This window comes from Coregonus lavaretus, assembly GCF_964263955.1.
Source record: "Coregonus lavaretus genome assembly, chromosome: 6".
NCBI lineage: Eukaryota > Metazoa > Chordata > Actinopteri > Salmoniformes > Salmonidae > Coregonus > Coregonus lavaretus.
In genome coordinates this window covers 6,254,831-6,277,993 of record NC_139993.1, presented here as the reverse complement: position 1 = coordinate 6,277,993, position 23,163 = coordinate 6,254,831, and the positions used below count along the sequence as shown (strand labels likewise).

The 23,163-nt window shown below is 41.7% G+C and overlaps 1 protein-coding gene across 2 annotated transcripts in view; it reads left to right on the top strand.

Annotated features, from left to right (window-relative positions):
* The first annotated feature begins 26 nt into the window (after nucleotides 1-26).
* Nucleotides 27-23,163, top strand: part of LOC311130628 (peroxisomal acyl-coenzyme A oxidase 1-like) — a 31,827-nt gene continuing 8,690 nt past the window's right edge. The window contains exons 1-8 of one of the 2 annotated variants that reach the window (XM_084163417.1): nucleotides 27-236; nucleotides 993-1,152; nucleotides 10,796-10,956; nucleotides 12,785-12,892; nucleotides 14,790-14,909; nucleotides 15,037-15,152; nucleotides 17,557-17,726; nucleotides 18,242-18,404. In XM_084163417.1, the coding sequence (XP_084019543.1) occupies nucleotides 128-236; nucleotides 993-1,152; nucleotides 10,796-10,956; nucleotides 12,785-12,892; nucleotides 14,790-14,909; nucleotides 15,037-15,152; nucleotides 17,557-17,726; nucleotides 18,242-18,404 (1,107 nt within the window). In that variant the 5' untranslated portion in view covers nucleotides 27-127. Of the gene's footprint in view, nucleotides 237-992; nucleotides 1,153-7,351; nucleotides 7,513-10,795; nucleotides 10,957-12,784; nucleotides 12,893-14,789; nucleotides 14,910-15,036; nucleotides 15,153-17,556; nucleotides 17,727-18,241; nucleotides 18,405-23,163 lie in introns of both variants that reach the window. The other variant, XM_084163416.1, reaches the window with a different exon arrangement.

The following is a 23,163-nucleotide window of genomic DNA, read 5'->3' as shown; positions in this document are numbered from 1 at the left end:
ATAATTGGTCAGGCTCCATTTATTGCAGTGCTGAACTTGTTTCCTGTAGGCCGTAGGTTATACAAGTCACATTTTTATTGCGACAAGCAACGTCGTCTTTTGCAAGGGAAAATATACTGATTTCGCCATGAATCCTGACATAACTAGAGAGCGTGAGAACGCTACATTTAATGTGGAGAAACTCACACATATTCTGGACGGTGGAATCGAGAAGACCAAAAGAAGAAGAGAAATTGGTAAGGTTGGAATGACTTGTAGTGTCTCGTGTGTATAGCCTCTTTGCTTGCAAGGTAAAGCATCATGAAACAAGTGTAAACAAAACATTGAACTAGCAGCTAGCTAGCTAACAAAACAAGTTGATAGCTAGCAAGCTATCCAACATTAGGGTTGGTTATACATAGCCTGGGCAGCCGATAGTGGTCGCTAGATCTGCACGGCTACTATTGGCTGCCTAGGCTAGGTTAGCCAGTTATCCATCTGTTGTAACAGTAGTTATAACCAGTCAGCTGTTGTTTATAATTGTGAGCCAATGACAAGATGAAGACCAATTTTCGCATTCATTGTAACTGTGCATGCTGTTTATGAAATGCATGCTGTTTGTGTAAAAACAAGGATCTGATTTGCATTGTCAGATAACAGCCAGCTAGCAGCAACCTTGCTAACTAGAAAGTTAGATTATAGCGACAGTCGTTGGTTGACCCACTGGCTATTAGTATAGTAAAGGTTGACCCCATGCAGGGTTCATTATGGCATCATATAAAAATAAATAAGACAGATGATATGGGGTGCATTATGTTGTAGATAGAAATGTAGCTAAGGATATTAGACACAATTATTTATCCAATGGTAATACTGCACAATCTGCACATAATGTTCGACCTAGTCTCGCATTGCCACCCTTCCAAAATCCCGTCTTGTGTGAGAAGCCTGGGTTTCCGAGGCTATGCTCCACCCTGATGTCTTAATCCCCCAATTTTCTCTATCCCCCACAGAGTCACTGGTGATCAGTGACCCAGACTTCCAGAGTGAGGACCTCAACTTCCTGTCCAGGAGCGAGCGATACGATGCTGCCGTGAAGAAGAGTGCCCAGATGATCCTGAAGCTCAGAAAGTATGGCATCTCAGACCCTGAGGAAATCTACTGCTACAAGAGGTAAGGTTGGGGCACAGACCCAGGCCAGCTACTTGCTATGGGCGGCAGGTAGCCTAGCGGTTAAGAGTGTTGGGCCAGTAACCAAAAGGTTGCTGGTTTGAATCCCGAAATCAGCCGATATACCCTTGAGCAAGGCACTTAACCCTAATTGCTCCTGTAAATTGCTCTGGATAAGAGCGTCTGTTAAATGACATCAGTGTAAATGCTATGGACCTGCACATCACATCTAGAAATGGAAAAATAGGTATAGGGTTTTGTCCATAGAGTTGTCTTACTATCAGCTAACCTGTTAGGTGTAATGACCGATGCAGGTGAAAGTAATGAAAGGTGAGGAAATAAAGATCATTTGGGCTAGTTTCATTGTTTACAAGCAGGATTTGGTTTCAATGGACTGTATGAATTCTGTAAGGGTTTGGGATGATCAAAGCAAATGTCATATTTCCCGGTATTCTCCTCTCATCACTCCTTCACACATTTCATGGATGTGGTTTTTTCTGGACATTTCACATAAAGTTCTAATAGTAAACACAGTGTGACAAACATCAATGAGTTTTTTGCAGATAGCTGTATTGATGCTGCTTTGGACGCACTGAAGAAAAACGCAGCATTCGCTGAAATTACACAAACAGTCTAAGCCTTTCACCTATATGCTAAAGTATTCTCAATATCCCATGCTAATGTATTGCCTGCTATTACCCCCACGAGTAATTGCGTTGTCATGCTATGAGGAGTTTGTTGGTGTCTTCCTGATCAAAGGCTGTATTATCTTTGGTGAAGCAATAGGAATGTTACTGTACTGTAGTTTGCACCGTTATAATGTTGCCTATGGGGCAAGACCCTGGCACTCTGCCATGTGGCTACAAAGGTTTGTGTGTGTTAGGGATGTGCATGCTTTTTTAAATATTAGAATATCCGAATGGACGTTAGTATTCGAATACTTGTGAGTCACATTTTTTGCGGGGGGGGATAATTATAAGTCTATTTTCAAGTTCAAGTTTTATTGTCACATGCACAAGTACAGTGAAATGCTTAACTTCAGAGCTCTACCCAACAGTGCAGTAATAGAACCAAAATAAACGCAACATGTAAAGTATTGGTCCCATGTTTCATGAGGTGAAATAAAAGATCCCAGAATTTGTCCATACGCCAAAAAGCTTATTTCTCTCAAATTTTGTGAACACATTTCTTTACATCCCTGTTAGTGAGCATTTCTCCTTTGCCAAGATAATCCATCCACCTGACAGGTGTGGCATATCAAGAAGCTGATGAAACAGCATGATCATTACACAGGTGCAACTTGTGCTGGGGACAATAAAAGACCACATGTATGGCGTCGTGTGGGCGAGCGGTTTGCTGATGTCGATGTTGTGAACAGAGTGCCCCATGATGGAGGTGGGGTTATGGTATGGGCAGGCATAAGCTACGGACAACAAACACAATTGCATTTTATGGATGGCAAATTGAATGCACAGAGATACCGTGACGAGATCCTGAGGCCCATTGTCGTGCTATTCGTCTGCTGCCATCACATGTTTCAGCATGATAATGCACAGCCCCATGTCACATGGATCTGTACACAAATGTCCCAGTTCTTCCATGGCCTGCATACTCACCAGACATGTCACCCATTCAGCATGTTTGGGATGCTCTGGGTCGACGTGTACGACAGTGTGTTCCAGTTCCCGCCAATATCCAGCAACTTCGCACAGCCATTGAAAATGATTGGGACAACATTCCACAGGCCACAATCAACAGCCTGATCAACTCTATGCGAAGGAGAAGTGGCGCGCTGCATGAGGCAAATGGTGGTCACACCAGATACTGACTGGTTTTCTGATCAACCAGTCAGGATGCCCTCAATGGTGCAGCTGTAAAAGGTTGTGAAGATCTGAGGGGCCATGCCAAATCGTTTCAGCCTCCTGAGTGAGAAGAAGCGTTGCCATGCCTTCCTCACGACTGTTCTGGTGTTAGGGGAGCATGTTAAGTCCTCAGTGATGAGGACACAGAGGAACTTGACGCTCTTGACCCGCTCCACTACGGCCCCTTCGATGTGGATGGGGGTGTGCACCTGCCCCTGTTTCCTGAAGTCCAAGATCAGCTCCTTGCTCTTGCTGATGTTGAGGGTGAGGTTGTTGTCCTGGCCCCACACTGCCAGGTCTCTGACCTCCTCCCTGCAGGCTGTCTCATCACCGTTGGTGATCAGGCCGACCACAGTCGTGTTGTCAGCAAACTTAATGATGGAGTTTTAGTCGTGCGTGGCCACATAGTCGGGGATGAACAGGGAGTACAGGAGGGGGTTAAGCACATACCCCTGGGGGGGCCCTGTGTTGAGGGTCAGCGTGGCAGAGGTGTTGTTGCCTGCTTTTACCACTTGGGGTCGAACCGCCTGGAAATTTTAACACAATTATTTTTTTCTAAATGAAATTTTAATATGTGACATTGTTACATACAAGGATACACCATGACATTTCAAATTACTAATTTCATTTAAAAAACTTTTCAGTGTAGTTTTAATGACGTGTGACATATAAAAATATTGGTAGCCTTCACGTGTGTAGCTTGTTGTTTTATGTTGGCCAATCAAAGCGGCAAAGAGGCTGGATCTGTAGCAAGTGGAGAGAGAACTCACTAATGCAATGCAAGATGTAATAAAATAATGGAATTAAAAGTGAGCGAAATGAGAAGTAGTAGGCTATAATGAGCAAATCTTATCTGGTTGATCTTTTATTGTATAATAAAGCCTATCACCCAGCTGGAAAAGAGTAACGGTCTGACTAGGCAATATTTTTATCAGCCATCTTCCTCTGTCTGCTCCATTCTGATCACACACAAGGCCCCTCCGCAGCTGCAGCAATAGAGCGCCAGCCTCTCTCCCTCGCGCAGCAGTGCTCAGCTTAAAAACCAAACTAAAAAAAAAACACATGTATTTAGAATATCCGGATATCCGACAAGTTCATGATACTATTCGAATAATGAAATTATTTCAAAACCCCATCCTTAGTGTGTGAGTCATGGAGTACTGCTGCAGGACAGCACGATCTCTCTAGGCAGAGCAAAGGTCACAAAAAGATTAAAACTGTGTCACAGGCTACACTATGTCCTACCTTTTCACTTGTTCAAACTGCCAATTTGCCTTGTCAAATATGTTTAGCCTTAAATAGCCTAACTATAAAAGTCAGATGTTAGTTACATATTAAAGGCCTCAGCCAGGAGCCTATATTTTCTCTTTATAAGCCTATGTAAGTCTCTTCTGATAACATCTATTTCTCAATATGACAATGATGAACAGGTGTGCCTTGTTAAAAGTTAATTTGTGGAATTTCTTTCCTTCTTAATGCGTTTGAGCCAATCAGTTGTGTTTTGACAAGGTAGGGGTGGTATACAGAAGATAGCCCTATTTGCTAAAAGACCAAGTCCATATTATAGCAAGAACAGCTCAAATAAGCAAAGGGAAACGACAGTCCATCATTACTTTAAGACATGAAGGTCAGTCAATCCGGAAAATTTCAAGAACTTTGAAAGTTTCTTCAAGTGCAGTCGCAAAAACCATCAAGCGCTATGATGAAACTGGCTCTCATGAGGACCGCCATAGGAATGGAAGACCCAGAGTTACCTCTGCTGCAGAGGATAAGTTCATTTAGAGTTACCAGCCTCAGAAATTGCAGCCCAAATAAATGCTTCACAGTTCAAGTAACAGACACATCTCAACATCAACTGTTCAGAGGAGACTGTGTGAATCAGGCCTTCATGGTCGAATTGCTGCAAAGAAACCACTACTAAAGGACACCAATAAGAAGAAGAGACTTGCTTGGGCCAAGAAACACGAGCAATGGAAATGTGTCCTTTGGTCTGGAGTCCAAATTGGAGATTTTTGGTTCCAACCGCTGTGTCTTTGTGAGACGTGGTGTGGGTGAACGGATGATCTCAGCATGTGTATTTCCCACCGTAAAGCATGGAGTTGTTATGGTGTGGGTGTGCTTTGCTGGTGACACTGTCAGTGATTTATTTAGAATTCAAGGCACACTTAACCAGCATGGCTACCACAGCATTCTGCAGCTACAGTGGGGAAAAAAAGTATTTAGTCAGCCACCAATTGTGCAAGTTCTCCCACTTAAAAAGATGAGAGAGGCCTGTAATTTTCATCATAGGTACACGTCACCTATGACAGACAAATTGAGAGAAAAAAATCCAGAAAATCACATTGTAGGATTTTTTTAATGAATTATTTGCAAATTATGGTGGAAAATAAGTATTTGGTCACCTACAAACAAGCAAGATTTCTGGCTCTCACAGACCTGTGACTTCTTCTTTAAGAGGCTCCTCTGTCCTCCACTCGTTACCTGTATTAATGGCACCTGTTTGAACTTGTTATCAGTATAAAAGACACCTGTCCACAACCTCAAACAGTCACACTCCAAACTCCACTATGGCCAAGACCAAAGAGCTGTCAAAGGACACCAGAAACAAAATTGTAGACCTGCACCAGGCTGGGAAGACTGAATCTGCAATAGGTAAGCAGCTTGGTTTGAAGAAATCAACTGTGGGAGCAATTATTAGGAAATGGAAGACATACAAGACCACTGATAATCTCCCTCGATCTGGGGCTCCACGCAAGATCTCACCCGTGGGGTCAAAATGATCACAAGAACGGTGAGCAAAAATCCCAGAACCACACGGGGGACCTAGTGAATGACCTGCAGAGAGCTGGGACCAAAGTAACAAAGCCTACCATCAGTAACACACTACGCCACCAGGGACTCAAATCCTGCAGTCCCCCTGCTTAAGCCAGTACATGTCCAGGCCCGTCTGAAGTTTGCTAGAGTGCATTTGGATGATCCAGAAGAGGATTGGGAGAATGTCATATGGTCAGATGAAACCAAAATATAACTTTTTGGTAAAAACTCAACTTGTGTGTTTGGAGGACAAAGAATGCTGAGTTGCATCCAAAGAACACCATACCTACTGTGAAGCATGGGGGTGGAAACATCATGCTTTGGGGCTGTTTTTCTGCAAAGGGACCAGGACGACTGATCCGTGTAATGGAAAGAATGAATGGGGCCATGTATCGTGAGATTTTGAGTGAAAACCTCCTTCCATCAGCAAGGGCATTGAAGATGAAACGTGGCTGGGTCTTTCAGCATGACAATGATCCCAAACACACCGCCCGGGCAACGAAGGAGTGGCTTCGTAAGAAGCATTTCAAGATCCTGGAGTGGCCTAGCCAGTCTCCAGATCTCAACCACATAGAAAATCTTTGGAGGGTGTTGAAAGTCCGTGTTGCCCAGCGACAGCCCCAAAACATCACTGCTCTAGAGGAGATCTGCATGGAGGAATGGGCCAAAAGACTTACAGAAAACGTTTGACCTGTGTCATTGCCAACAAAGGGTATATAACAAAGTATTGAGAAACTTTTGTTATTGACCAAATACTTATTTTCCACCATAATTTGCAAATAAATTCATAAAAAATCCTACAATGTGATTTTCTGGATTTTTTTTCCTAATTTTGTCTGTCATAGTTGACGTGTACCTATGATGAAAATTACAGGCCTTTCTCATCTTTTTAAGTGGGAGAGCTTGCACAATTGGTGGCTGACTAAATACATTTTTTCCCCACTGTATATGCCATCCCATCTGGTTTGAGCTTCGTGGGACTATCATTTTGTTTTTCAACAGCACAATGACCCAACACACCTCCAGGCTGTGTAAGGGCTATTTTACCAAGAAGGAGAGTGATGGAGTGCTGCATCAGATGACCTGGCCTCCACAATTAAATGTTTTACATTTTAGTCATTTAGCAGACGCTCTTATCCAGAGCGACTTACAGTTAGTGAGTGCATACATATTTTTTTTTTTTTTTCATACTGGCCCTCCGTGGGAATCGAACCCACAATCCTGGCGTTGCAAACGCCATGCTCTACCAACTGAGCTACATCCCTGCCGGCCATTCCCACCCCTACCCTGGACAACGCTGGGCCAATCGTGCGCCGCCCCATGGGTCTCCCGGTCGCTGCCGGCTACGACAGAGCCTGGATGTCATGTTGACACTAATGTAAACCCTAAACCTAAAATACACATTCTTATTGGACAAGTTTAGGTAGAACCTCCCCTTTTTTAAACAGAGTATGACCACGAACCTGCTGAGTGGTCCCGTCCAGTCTGTCCATCCGTCAACCTGTGTGTCTGTCCCCCTCTCTCAGCGTGTTTCGGGGCCACCATCACGAGGCTCTGGGGCTGCACTTCGTCATGTTCCTCCCCACCCTGTACACCCAGTGTAACAAGGAGCAGTTCAAGAAGTGGGTCCCCCTGGCTGAGTCTTTCAATGCCCTGGGCACCTACGGCCAGACAGAGATGGGGCACGGTCAGTCCCATACAGATAATTTATAATAACGACAACATAAATGCTTGTGCAATTTTTTAAAACTAGCTAGCTAAGTAAGTTATATGTTTGAATTATGGAAGGATCATAGGGAGTCTTAGGGATGGACAGTTGTCGATCCTTGATGTAGGATTTTCTTTTTTAATATTGTTTTCAAATCATGGGGTGGACATTTTGATTGAAAGTGATTCCTTGTAGGTGTTTGACAGATCACTGTAGTTGTTTGTGTAGACAAAATGTGCCCAAACAGTAGGCATAACGCAATAGATATTAGCTAAACTGAATAGCCAAATCTAATATGCTGGATTCAAAATGTCATGATTGCCTGTCTGTTTTCCAAGTCCTCATAACCTGCCCAATACCTTGGAAAAGGTGACAAAATAAACAATAGGACAAAAAAATCGTTAACATTGCGCTTAGAAACAATACAAAAACATTATGTCCTGAAGAACCCAAATGACTCGCATCTAGTTTTTAGTTTCAGTCCATTCCTCCTCAAACCCCTTTATTTCCTCTCCTTCTGCTAGTAGTGGCCTATTCGCCTAATGAGTCGTTTCCAAGCTTTTGTCAGCTAATTCTGATCGCTATTAAGTCTTGATTTTCTCCTTACAAATGATTAACCCTAACACTGTAGAATTTTGACTTTTTAAGCAAATGAACTAACATTCTGAATTGTGCATTTGAGTGAGTTAAAATTCCTATGTGGATGGTTGTAGGTCTAATTGTTTGCCTGTTCGTGAATTAATGACTTGGATTAATGAATATAGGCCTAACTATTGTTCTTGTCTGTCGAAGTCTCAACTCATAGGGAAGACTCATGGTGTCCTGCCAAAAAACATGCAGTGTGGGTTGATTTTCGGATCCCTGAATATCCCATTGTTAATATGTAAGCAGAAAAATCTGTGCGATGTAGGACAATTTTGGCCAAGCCAGATGTCTCTTGTTGCCAATGTTTCACTTCTATGACGCTGCGAAGTGGACATTATCCACGATCACGTAACCGTGGCATTTCCATGACAATGTTGTACTCTAGGGAGAGTCCAGGACTGGCTGTTCAGAATTTTCTGTGGGGATCCAAGGCCTCCTTTTTCAGAGTTCTGTTCTGGTTCACTTCTTCTTAGCAACTCACTAGCTAGGTTTCCATTAACTTGTCAAGTGATTTTTGTGTCAACATTTTAAAAGTTTGCATAGAAAATAGATACAATTGCCTGCTGTGGTACGTTTCTATTTTAATTAGCTTGTGTCAATAAAAACAGCTGGATGTAATGACCTCGCACCTAAAAATTACTTTTTTGGAAAAACCTAAAGTGTCGAATGAAAATGTAGTGGTCGAAGTGTTTCCATTACCCATTAAGGCAAGTTGCGCATGAATTAATTGGCAACAGCGCTTATGCCCTCCCACCTATCTGTTTCATGTCTCAGGGAGCCCGCTAAAACCAGCATGGATAGAATGCAATAATTTACTAATATTTGCCATATTCTAATAATTCGCATGTGCCAATGTATTTCCACTGTCCGAGCCATGGTGAAACTTGCACTCCTGTAGATCGGAAATAATTGGATGGTGAAACTTGCCAGCCAACCAGAAAAGCAAGGTGTAAGTAATTCAGGCACTCTTGAAAGTCAGGATAATCCTTGTCCTGCAAATAAATATTATTTGGATAGTTACGTGACGACGTCACATGCCCGAGTACCTTCAAATGTATGTGGCAATCAGCATTTATTCGAAAAACACTGGTTCCATCATTTGTCGCAATGAAGAAAGTTCGACAAAATAAATATCCACCCCTGTCGAACTTTGCCGATCTTTAGAAAATGTCTCCTATATCTATTAGTAATAGTTAGGTGGGTGCTTACATTTGTCCTATTTCGCACATTTAAAAGTGTGTACGTATGTGTGAATTGGAAATTATTATTTTTAAAATTATTTTTTACTCCCTCGGACACCCTCAGCGAGTGGGGTCACGGCCATGGATCAGCCATTATTTACAGCGACCCTGGAGCAAAAATGCCTTGCTCAAAGGCACAGTGGCAGATTTTTTTCACCTAGATGGCTCGGGAATTCGAACCAGCGACCTTTCGGTTATTGGCCCAACACGCTTAACCGCTAGGCTACCTGCAGTTTCCGTTACACGTATCGCACAGATGTTTTTTGCCGACATTGCTTTTGTCGAATAATCCTTGGTCAATGGAAAACTGCCTATTGTCTTAACCTTAAATGCCGTTACAGCTGCTTCACCCTTCCTTATAAACTAAAGCAGGGGTAGGCAACCCTGATCCTGAAGTTTTTCAGGCACTTCATGATTTTGATTTAACCGACCTGGAAGACCAGGTGTGTTGAATTTAGGCAATCACTGAACTGGTCAATTAGCTCAATTGGTCAGGTGTGGTGCATAGTTGGAACAAAATCCTGCATTACCTGTGGCCCTCCAGGAACAGGGTTGCCTACCCATGGACTAAAGAGTCTGCTTTAAAACTGCAAGTTGCACTGCACTAGTTGGTGGCATTAGCATAGAATATAATGTTGACTTATTGGTTGACATGCATTTGACATTTTACTGCCTCAGGGTTGTGTTCATTAGGGCATGTAATGAAAAAACGTTTTACAATGGAAAACTAAATTGGCCATTTCTTAATGGACCAAGTCCAGTTAGTCCCTTCTTGTCAGTTTTCTTCCGTTGGGTGCCTAATGAACATGGCCCAGAGTTTGCCTCACAATTCAATTGGAATTTAAAATGGGTTTTCAGTGAAATGAGAGTACAGGTTACACTGCTTTTGGAAATTAACATTTCAGGCAAATAAATGAAAGGTTGCAACAGTCATGCCTGAGAAGGTTATTTTGTATGAATGAATTAAATTAATCAATATTTTCTTGATTCAAGCCAGGTCTAAATGCAGATGATTCTAATCCGTTCTCCGCAGTCAATTTGCATGACTAGCTCAGTTTATTTTATTTTATTTTTTATTAATTCTTGCACTTTCCCCTCCATCCCTTCATCCATCTATTCATCCATCTATTCATCCATCCTCTACCCCCAAAATATGATTTACTAACACTTCCAATCTCCCATCTTTTCCAACCATGGCTCCATTGTCATGTCCTATTATATGGTCTATTCTATGCCTAAAAACGTTATTTTTTCCTTGGCTATACCTTATTTTGCATGCCCCCCCCCCATCCTTCCTTTACCCTCTTTCCCCCTTCAAACTACCCTCCTATCCCCTACCCCCTCCTCTTGCCCCTCCCCCCTTGCCGCTGCCCCAGCTGTGTGCACCGTGGGCGGTCAGAGCCGCTGGACCTCCACTTGGGAATGTTCCTGCCCACCCTGCTGAACCAGGCCAGTCCTGAGCAGGTGGAAACATTCTTCATACCCGCCTGGAACCTGGAGATCATCGGCACCTACGCACAGACAGAGATGGGCCACGGTAAAATGCTGAACAAACCGTACCTGATCACCAGCCTCCGGTCACCCCCATGCTCTGTGGAGTGGACAAGAGATGCATGCCCACCCTCTTTGACATTTGAGTCTAGCCACCAGAAAACTCTCACATACTCGTTAGGGAATTTTGCGTAAAAACGTTTCCCCAGACAAAACGTTTGTGTTGTTAAAGGTCCAATGCAGCCGTTTTTATCTCAATATCAAATTGTTTCTGGGTAACAATTAAGTACCTTACTGTGATTGTTTTCAATTAAAATGGTCAAAAAGAAACAAAAATAGCTTCTTAGCAAAGAGCAATTTCTCAAGCAAGAATTTTGCTAGCACTGTCTGGGAGTGGTCTGAGTGGGGAGGGGAATACTCAAAACTAGCTGTTATTGACAGAGAGGTTTGGAACTAATTTACCGCCTGATGATGTCACCGGGCATTCCAAAACTCCATCCCACCAAAACAGGCTGACATTTTAGGCGGTCTTTTCAAACAGCTCACTAAAAGGGCATTATCATAATTTTCACAATTTCACAGTATTATTCCAACCTCATAGTGTGGAAATATATATAAAACACAGGAATCATATTTGTGACTGCACTGGGCCTTTTTTAAATGATATATATAAAAAAAGGGCTTTTCACTCTGGCCTTTTACTCTAACAACTTAAACCACTAATACTGGCTGGCTTGGAGAGTGCGTGTTGTGGGCCGTACAGCTTCGCATGTCTTCCCTTTGGAATGTGCTCTGCCGCTGGATCTCACACAGTCTTGTTGCCAGCCACGGTGAACGTGCATGCCCACTTGTAAAGCACCCTAAGTGACTTCCTTTCCAAAACGGGTACCCTCCACCGCCTGTCCCTTTTGTCCCCCTTACTGTGTTTGGAAGTACATTGAGTTTAAAGATAGACAACCTACGTCCTTCGTCACATGTATCTTCACTGTATAACTGTAAAAGGGCTGTCAAACGATTAAAATAATGAATCGAGTTAGTGGCGTTAGTAATAGGCATACTATGTTTTGATTGTAAAGGAAAGAAACACAAAATAATCTATCAGAATGTTTCACCATAACACAAAAGTCACTGTAACATACAGCTGGCTATTAATGGTCCCAATGTTTAAGTAGGCCTACTCCCTCTTATCAATGTTCTTGAAGGGGGGGGGGGGGAAGAACTGGCTCTATGGATAGAAAGAGCATTTAAACCTGTCCAACAATGTTATGAGTTCCACAGAAGACTAACTAACAACAGCTAATCCAGGTCTGAGTTGATGTAAAATATAATACAGCTATTAGATCTAGCCTAGGCTACTGATCCATGTTCTTCATCAACTAGTCATAAGCTGCTGCTACTAGAACTGGGATCATTTGCTTAAATCTTTTGACCTGATAACTAAAACAGTAGCAAAATTAACAGCATAAAAAATGTCAGGGGTTAACTTTGACAGCTCTAAACCGTACACCTATTAGTTATGCGGATTGTAAAAAATATATTATTTTCTTTTGGTTTTGGTCTGTCAAACACCTACAAGAGTTTTTCCACTATAGAATAGAATAACTAACAAAAAAAAAACTGGTTATAAAACTAAAATGACATAAGCAAAGTAGGCTACAAAGTATACCCACTAGACCCAACAAAGTCTGTTTACTGCTGTAAGAAAAAGCTATGTTTGAAGTTGCATTATTATTTAAGATTGATGGCTAGTCTTGTGTCAGTTTTGCACTGCATAATATTTGAAAACATCAATGTACTCCTGCCATAACTTAGTGGTAACTCTCTTTCTTTGGTTTTATGTGTTTGGGGGCCTTGGTTTCTTTCTCGTTGTCTAGGCACCCACCTCAGGGGGCTTGAAACCACGGCAACGTATGACCCGGCCACCCAGGAGTTTGTCATGAACAGCCCGACCATCACCTCCATCAAGTGGTGGCCTGGTGGATGTGAGTACACTCACGCACTTTAGCTTCAGGGCATGGTCCATACACATACAATCAAACCAATCCCCAGTTAAGTCTGTGGACTTTGCTTCTGAAGAAAACACATCCCACAACATTGCTGAACAAGATCCGACCATTTACTGCTGATTCTCATTGTAGTGTGGACTAGAGACTTAAATGACTTTCAATAGAATTAGTTGAATAGTGAGAACTGACATACAGTGGGGGAAAAAAGTATTTAGTCAGCCACCAATTGTGCAAGTTCTCCCACTTAAAAAGATGAGAGAGGCCTGTAATTTTCATCATAGGTACACGTCAACTATGACAGACAAAATGAGAATTTTTTTTCCAGAAAATCACTTTGTAGGATTTTTAATGAATTTATTTGCAAATTATGGTGGAAAATAAGTATTTGGTCAATAACAAAAGTTTCTCAATACTTTGTTATATACCCTTTGTTGGCAATGACACAGGTCAAACGTTTTCTGTAAGTCTTCACAAGGTTTTCACACACTGTTGCTGGTATTTTGGCCCATTCCTCCATGCAGATCTCCTCTAGAGCAGTGATGTTTTGGGGCTGTCGCTGGGCAACACAGACTTTCAACTCCCTCCAAAGATTTTCTATGGGGTTGAGATCTGGAGACTGGCTAGGCCACTCCAGGACCTTGAAATGCTTCTTACGAAGCCACTCCTTCGTTGCCCGGGCGGTGTGTTTGGGATCATTGTCATGCTGAAAGACCCAGCCACGTTTCATCTTCAATGCCCTTGCTGATGGAAGGAGGTTTTCACTCAAAATCTCACGATACATGGCCCCATTCATTCTTTCCTTTACACGGATCAGTCGTCCTGGTCCCTTTGCAGAAAAACTGCCCCAAAGCATGATGTTTCCACCCCCATGCTTCACAGTAGGTATGGTGTTCTTTGGATGCAACTCAGCATTCTTTGTCCTCCAAACACGACGAGTTGAGTTTTTACCAAAAAGTTCTATTTTGGTTTCATCTGACCATATGACATTCTCCCAATCCTCTTCTGGATCATCCAAATGCACTCTAGCAAACTTCAGACGGGCCTGGACATGTACTGGCTTAAGCAGGGGGACACGTCTGGCACGGCAGGATTTTAGTCCCTGGCGGCGTAGTGTGTTACTGATGGTAGGCTTTGTTACTTTGGTCCCAGCTCTCTGCAGGTCATTCACTAGGTCCCCCCGTGTGGTTCTGGGATTTTTGCTCACCGTTCTTGTGATCATTTTGACCCCACGGGGTGAGATCTTACGTGGAGCCCCAGATCGAGGGAGATTATCAGTGTCTTGTATGTCTTCCATTTCCTAATAATTGCTCCCACAGTTGATTTCTTCAAACCAAGCTGCTTACCTATTGCAGATTCAGTCTTCCCAGCCTGGTGCAGGTCTACAATTTTGTTTCTGGTGTCCTTTGACAGCTCTTTGGTCTTGGCCATAGTGGAGTTTGGAGTGTGACTGTTTGAGGTTGTGGACAGGTGTCTTTTATACTGATAACAAGTTCAAACAGGTGCCATTAATACAGGTAACGAGTGGAGGCCAGAGGAGCCTCTTAAAGAAGAAGTTACAGGTCTGTGAGAGCCAGAAATCTTGCTTGTTTGTAGGTGACCAAATACTTATTTTCCACAATTTGCAAATAAATTCATTAAAAATCCTACAATGTGATTTTCTGGATTTTTTTTCTCAATTTGTCTGTCATAGTTGACGTGTACCTATGATGAAAATTACAGGCCTCTCTCATCTTCTTAAGTGGGAGAACTTGCACAATTGGTGGCTGACTAAATACTTTTTTTCCCCACTGCAGCTAATGTTATGAATCCATAGAAGTGTAACGGACTCGCTTTCCCTGTCCATCTTGCTCTCTTCTCCTCTCTCTCTCTCCAGTGGGTAAGACGTCTAACCACGCCATAGTTCTGGCCCAGCTCCACACCCAGGGGAAGTGTCATGGCCTGCACGCGTTCATCGTACCTCTCCGCAGTATGAACACCCACATACCACTGCCAGGTACTGTACACACTGCTGTGCGTGCGTCAAAAATAGTGTGTTTGTGTCTGTTTTCCAGTGTCTGTCTGTGTCTCTATACTTTCTTGGTAGCCTACTGTCTAGTGAACTCATTCTCTTTCTCTCTCAGGTGTGGTGGTAGGGGACATAGGACCCAAGTTTGGCTTTGATGAGGTTGACAATGGTTACCTGAAATTGGAGAACGTACGAATTCCTCGCGACAACATGCTGATGAAATATGCAAAGGTGAGTGACTGGGCAGTTAAGCACATTTCAAGGAGACACTGTTCTTTTATTCTCTTGGTTATGATTGATTCTAATGCTGTTTCAAAGCTTAGATGTTAAGGTATATTGTATGCAATACTTTCCATTACACACTTAACTTCTTTGAGTTGAGCTACTTGATTGTTTGACCATACAGTGTATACTTACTAACTGATTGTCCTAGAACTGTATACCACAGACCAGTGGTGGTCGGTGCCGTTTAAGATGAGGAAGGACGATTTTCTTTTATGAGCCTTATTTCTATTACAGCATATTGGATGACTGTCATTCATATTCCATTCACCCAGCTCAATGTAACATCAATAGGTTTAGGCTACTACATGATACTCCACCTTTCCCTATACCCATCATGAGGTTGCTACAACCTAGCCTATGAATGAAAGTTTACAACGTAGGTGCACACACGTCGAGAGAGAATTTTGTAATCAAGGTGACAGACAGTGACACATTCAATACCGCCTTACACACTGTTGCCTGCATCTAGCTGATCTAAGGTGTAATCATTAGATCAACAGTGGCAAACGAGAGTTTCTATTGGACAAATTCAGGTATGTTTATCCCCGTTCCTTTTGCTTCCGTTTAAGAAACATTTTTCAACAGAATCGGTGGAATGAATACACCACTGATCACACACAAACAGTTCACTTTCATAGCAGCCACATACAAAAAGCATGATCACTTTGCTTATTGTATTCCTTCTCACATATTAGTCTACATAGCTACTAGAACTAACGCTTTAGTAAACTCACTACAATCATGCAGTAAGTACAGTGTGCAGTCAGCAAGCAGTTTAACAGTTACACCGGCAGGCCCCAGTGGCAATAAATTAACTTGACTTGGAAGAGTTCCAGTGTTGGATAGCCAGAGCCAGCTAGCGAACATACAGTGAGGGAAAAAAGTATTTGATCCCCTGCTGATTTTGTATGTTTGCCCACTGACAAAGACATGATCAGTCTATAATTTTAATGGTAGGTTTATTTGAACAGTGAGAGACAGAATAACAACAAAAAAATCCAGAAAAACGCATGTCAAATATGTTATAAATTGATTTGCATTTTAATGAGGGAAATAAGTATTTGACCCCTCTGCAAAACATGACTTAGTACTTGGTGGCAAAACCCTTGTTGGCAATCAGAGGTCAAACGTTTCTTGTAGTTGGCCACCAGGTTTGCACACATCTCAGGAGGGATTTTGTCCAACTCCTCTTTGCAGATCTTCTCCAAGTCATTAAGGTTTCGAGGCTGACGTTTGGCAACTTGAGTTGATGCCAAAGAGCTCGATTTTGGTCTCATCTGACCACAACACTTTCACCCAGTTCTCCTCTGAATCATTCAGATGTTCATTGGCAAACTTCAGACGGCCCTGTATATGTGCTTTCTTGAGCAGGGGGACCTTGCGGGCGCTGCAGGATTTCAGTCCTTCACGGTATAGTGTGTTACCAATTGTTTTCTTGGTGACTATGGTCCCAGCTGCCTTGACATCATTGACAAGATCCTCCCGTGTAGTTCTGGGCTGATTCCTCACCGTTCTTATGATCATTGCAATTCCACGAGAGATCTTGCATGGAGCCCCAGGCCGAGGGAGATTGACAGTTCTTTTGTGTTTCTTCCATTTGCGAATAATCGCACCAACTGTTGTCACCTTCTCACCAAGCTGCTTGGCGATGGTCTTGTAGCCCATTCCAGCCTTGTGTAGGTCTACAATCTTGTCCCTGACATCGTTGGAGAGCTCTTTGGTCTTGGCCATGGTGGAGAGTTTGGAATCTGATTGATTGATTGATTGCTTCTGTGGACAGGTGTCTTTTATACAGGCAACAAACTGAGATTAGGAGCACTCCCTTTAAGAGTGTGCTCCTAATCTCAGCTCGTTACCTGTATAAATACACCTGGGAGCCAGAAATCTTTCTGATTTAGAGGGGGTCAAATACTTATTTCCCTCATTAAAATGCAAATCAACTTATAACATTTTTGACATGCGTTTTTCAGGATTTTGTTGTTGTTATTCTGTCTCTCACTGTTCAAATAAACCTACCATTAAAATTATAGACTGATCATTTCTTTGTCAGTGGGCAAACGTACAAAATTAGCAGGGGTAGAATCCGTTTCTGTTTGAGCCGGGTGTTTGAGTAGGCTAAACTAGCTAGCTGCATTCGCTAGCTAAGTGAAAAAAATACAATGACAAATAGCTAGCTCCCTCTCTCTCTCTCCACCTTCATTTTAAAAAAAAATAATGTTTGTTCAAAGCTGTTCAGCTATTGTCTTTTCTCTTTCTTTGAGTCAACTACTCACCACATTTTATGCAGTGCTAGCTAGCTGTAGCTTATGCTTCAAGCACTGCCACAAACAGTATACATTCTCCCCACCAGGTGGAGGCAGACGGTACATACGTGAAGCCTCCCAGTGCCAAGCTGACCTACGGCACCATGGTGTTCATCAGGTCCATGATCGTAGGGGAAGCGGCCCAGGCCCTCGCCAAGTCCTGCACCATTGCCATCCGCTACAGCTCCGTACGGCACCAGTCTGAGATACGCCCAGGGTAAGTCGTAGCTCTGGACACACCAGGGTGGTGTCCATTAGGTCACACTGTAGCAAAACGTTTTGAGACAGAAATCGAAAATGAGTGATTCTTATTGTACAGATGCTACTTTCCTGTGTTTATGTTTAGGTGAGTTTTCATCCGTTTGGTGCCTAATGAACATGAGCCTGGATATACACATTTACTAAAACATACATAAATAGTCAAAGGAATACAAAAATACTCTTACGTATACTTACACACATCCATACACAAGTAACACACTCAGACACAAACAAGAATAGGAAGCAAAGTACTATAACCTTTACCATTAACTAAATCTATACTCTACTACTAATATTCTAATTGTTCTGAGAGCTGATGTAGAAAGACGTTATATAGAGTTTGGGTAGATATTAGGAAGCGTTACTCATATAATATCTGTATCTCAATGTTCTTCAAAGACTAACACATGATAGCAAGCGAACCATTAACCTTATATCTAAGTCTATATTCTTATTGTGTGGTTCCTCCAGAGAGCCGGAGCCCCAGATCATGGACTACCAGACCCAGCAGTACAAGCTGTTCCCCCTGCTGGCAACAGCCTATGCCTACAAGTTTGTGGGTCAGTACATGAACCAGGTCTACCACCGCATCACTGGAGACATCAGCCAGGGAGACTTCAGTGAACTACCAGAGGTACATACAGTAAATACTAGCCTGAAATCCAGAACATGTTTTGCTAACATTCCACACCTTGTGTGTCATGCTAAACAAGGAGTGACAAGGAGTGGAATGATAGCTAAACAGACTGGTACCCAGGCTAAGTAAATACCTCCTCTTGATATAGTACATGGTACATGACGCAAGAAGGCTGGCTATGGCCCAGAGTTTTTCCTAACCACGTGACCTGACCAGGAAAAAGGGGAAAACACTGCACTCACTGAAAATAGTCTTGAAATGTTTCATCCAATTTAAGCGGCAGAAGTCTAATAGAGGTGTTTTGACAACAGGCTTCGTCTGTGTTAATTCTTTAGTCTAAGACATAGGGGGAGGAGGGAGGTGCTAAGCTGACATATGGAATTGTTTTAAGATGGTCATACTATGGATCATTTAGCTATTTTATTTGGAATTTTAAACAATTGATTTGATAAAATATTGAATTTGGTCTTTACTACTGAAGCCCATAGAAACACATTGAATAACATTCATAAATGGCAAAAAGGAAAGTAAAAAAAGAAACAAGGTTTTGAAGTGTCTGTCCTAAATCTTTTTTTTTTTTTACACATATTTAACCCCTTTTTTGGGGTAGGCATAAAACTACCTTCATACTTCCATTTGTTTATTAAAACCGTTACTGGTTACCTTAAGACGAGTATGTAGCCCAAACGGTTCGGACGCTACCGAACAGAAGTTCACACATCGACGGTACAGACTTCAGACGTGTCTCCTGACACTTGTAGGGGTTGTAGAGCAAAATGGAGAACGTGTTCGTGAGAGTCTCCCCTTTCCATAGAGTGGTTCGGACGCTACAGACGTTTTCGTGAGAAGACCGATTTTCGTGATGTCTCATGGTCTGACAAACACTGTTCTAGTTAAGATGGAAACGGACTTTAGGGAACTTAAAAAGGAGAACAACCTTCTGAGAGAAGCCTTACTAGACATCCAAACTAGATCAATGAGAGAAAATCTAGTACTTACGGGTATTCAGGAAAAAGAGGGAGACGTAACTGAGAATATTGTGAAGGACTTCTTTCTTACAGCGCTGCAGATTCCACTCGAGGCTGTCGATAAAATCCAACTCGAACGTGTACACCGTTTCCAACTCGAACGTGTACACCGTTTCGGACAAAGAGGACAGAAATACGAGCATCCAATCGTTGCCAAATTTGCTTTTTTAAGGATAAAGCAATGGTTTAAAGCCTAGGTAAAAGACTTGCTGGCACGAAAATAGGCATGAATGATCAGTTTCCGAGGGAGATTGCAGAAAGGCACAAAGTTCTGTATCCAATCTTCAAGGAAAATAGATTAAAAGGGAAACGTGTTGCACTTGTAGTCGATAAACTGTATATTGACAACCAAATGTTCTGAGACACAAAGATTACTCTATGGCTATTCTGAAAGTTCTAATAGAGAAGTCGAATAATGGAACACCCAATACTAGCCATGATAGGGATTGTAATATTAAAGAACATGTATAGTATTTTATAAAAGGATAAGACGATATAACAAGAAAAGATAAGCAGAATAATACATCTTCAAATACAACTAATTAGAACATTGCATTTTTGGCAGCCAATTGTTGTTTTGGCGGACGGTTGTTGTGGTTGGTACTGTGTTCTCCCTGGCGTCCTTTCCCCTTGCTGCAGGTGTGGGATGCAGTTGCGTACTCTGCCCCTATCCTCCGCAATCAGCCATGTGGAGTGCGTTTTTGTGTTTGGAAAAGTCCGGTGTTAAGTGAGTGAGAGGGGAAATGGTTGCATATCCCAGAACCAACGGGTGTCTATGAGCAGGGGTTGTGAGAGGGAGCTTTCAATTTTGTGTAGATGATTGTCCTATCATGATGGAACGATCCCCAACCCTATATCCTGGACACCCACCTGAGCGACCCATACACCAAAGAGAAGTTCCCATCTGTTTTATGGACCTGCTGTGAATTGCCTATATGCAGCCTAAACAGATAAATAAATGCGGTCAGAGACCTACTTGAGCAGCACCGCCCCCTCAAGATTCTGAGCCTGCCTGGCAGGGTTGGTCCTACAAAGCCAGAGCTCCCGATGGGGGTTGAATCGAAGTGGTTGTTTGCTGAAGTGGTAGTTGCTTGTTAAAAATGTAATGTAATACAATGGCAATTCGGGTTATAGGTTAAAATCCTACGCATGAATGCCGACATTATTACGCACATTAATTGATAATGATGGAAAATAAGATATGCAAGATATTTGAAAAAATATATATATATTGAGGTGAGAGCATTGGAAATGCTTTTGGCGGTTGACCTGCTTCTGTTTTGTGGGTGGCACTATGTGATGTTTTCGATGGATGGGTCCTGGCCCCTCGGGGGCATAGGGATCTGGGGGGACAGGGGTGGTATGTTGATCACTGGGATGACGGCCCAACTTGGGATGGGGAGGGGTTTTAGCGGGGGAATTAGTGGAGAGCAATTGGAGGGTTATTTAGTAACATTGCAGATATCATGGTATAACTATATGGACACTCAATCACAATGGTATTTTCTATTGGTAAATTTACAAACATATATAATGACAAATATATTTGAAACTTGTATCTCATTATGGTATGTGGTGAAATAAGTATAGCCAGTTATAATTGTAATGGCTTAGCAGATAATAACAAAAGAATAACAATATTTACATGGCTCAAAGAGAAGGAATATAATATATATTGTTTACAGGAGGAAACCCATTCAACAACTCTAGATGAAGTTGCGTGGAAAAAGGAATGGGGGGGCGAAATATACTTCTCCCATGGGCTAAGAAACTCAAAAGTGGTGATGATATTAATTAACAGTAATTTCGATCCGAATGTGCAAATTGTCCAAACTGATACGCAAGGTAGATTGATTATTTTAAATATGTTATAGGACCATAAACAAATATGGATAATTAACCTTTACGGACCAAATAATGAAGATCCACACTTATTTGAAAAAATATATAATAAATTATCGACCTTGCAAGCAATTTAAGACTCTATTATTATGGTGGGAGATTATAATACCGTTTTAAATAGCTCAATGGACCGTAAAGGAAATCACACCACAAACAATCACCCTCATGCTCTTAAGGAAATCGTGAATGTCATGGATACATTAGAACTAGTAGATATATGGAGGCTTAAATATCCTGATCTAGTGAGATATACATGGCGGAGACTCAATCAAGCTAGTCGTCTTGACTTCTTTCTTATGTCATTCTCGTTGGCACCAAAAGTTAGTGTTGATAGGGGACAGAATGCGGTCGGACCATCATATAATATAATACTCTTACTGAATTTCCATGTGGGCGAGGATATTGGAAATGTAATCAAAGCCTATTGGATGATAACTTTTTTTAAACTAGGACAGAGGAATTTATAACTTATTTTTTCCGACATAACATAGGTACAGCAAATCCCCTTATTGTATGACACACCTTTAAATGTGCCTTTAGAGGCCATGCAATTCAGTACTCATCTCGAAAACAAAAGCAATTTAGGTCAAGAGTCCACACTAACAAAGGAAATAGAAGGTCTAGCAGAACATATAGCAATAAAAACTGTAACATAGAGGCTCAGAATAAATTAGAGGAAAAACAAAAATAAATGGAGAAACTTATTCAAGAAAGATCAAGTGTAATATATTATAAAAATAAAGCAAACTGGGTGGAATATGGGGAAAATGCATCAAATTATTTTTTAGTCTTCAACATAGGAATGCTACCAAAAATAATTTATTGAAACTGGTTACAAATGACGGAGTCACCCATGATTCACCAAATTATATTTTGAAGGAGGAAACAAAGTACTTTAAAAATATGTTTTCGTTTCAGTTGCCTCCATCTCCTCTAACTGAAGCAAATTGTAGAGATTTTTTTTCTATTGATCATGTAAAATTAACAGCCATACAGAAAGACTCATGTGAAGGTGAAATTACAGAGGAGGAACTTCTGGATGCAATTAAAGACTTTAAGTTGGGGAAAACTCCAGGGTTGGATGGCATACCAGTCGAGGTATACCAAACCTTTTTTGATATACTCGGAGGACCGTTATTAGCATGTTTTAACCACTCCTATGTAAATGGTAGATTATCAGACACTCAAGAAGAAGGTCTGATTTCGTTATTACTGAAACAGGATACAAGTGGAAAATATAAAGATCCAGTCCATTAAAAAAATTGGCGGCCCCTTACACTTCAGTGTTGTGATGCATAAATTCTAGCAAAATGTATAGCGCATAGAATTAAAAAGGTATTGTCGGACATTGTTCATTCTAATCAGACAGGTTTTTTACATGGGCGATACATTGGAGATAATATAAGGCAAGTACTGGAAACAATAGAACACTATGAAAAATCTTCATAGCAGACTTCGAAAAGGCATTTGATAAAGTACGACTGGGGTTTATATATAAATGCCTGGACATTTCAATTTTGGACAATCTCTTATAAATTGGGTTAAAATCATGTATAGTAACCCTAGGTGTAAAATAGTAAATAATGGCTATTTCTCAGAAAGTTTTAAACTGTCAAGAGGAGTGAAACAAGGTTGTCCACTATCGGCATATCTATTTATTATTGCCATCGAGATGTTGGCTATTAAAATCAGATCCAACAATAATATCAAGGGATTAGAAATCCAGGGCTTAAAAATAGAGGTGTCATTGTACGCTGATGATTCATGTTTTTTCTTTTAAATCCACAACTTGAATCCCTCCACAGCCTCATGGAGGATCTAGATAC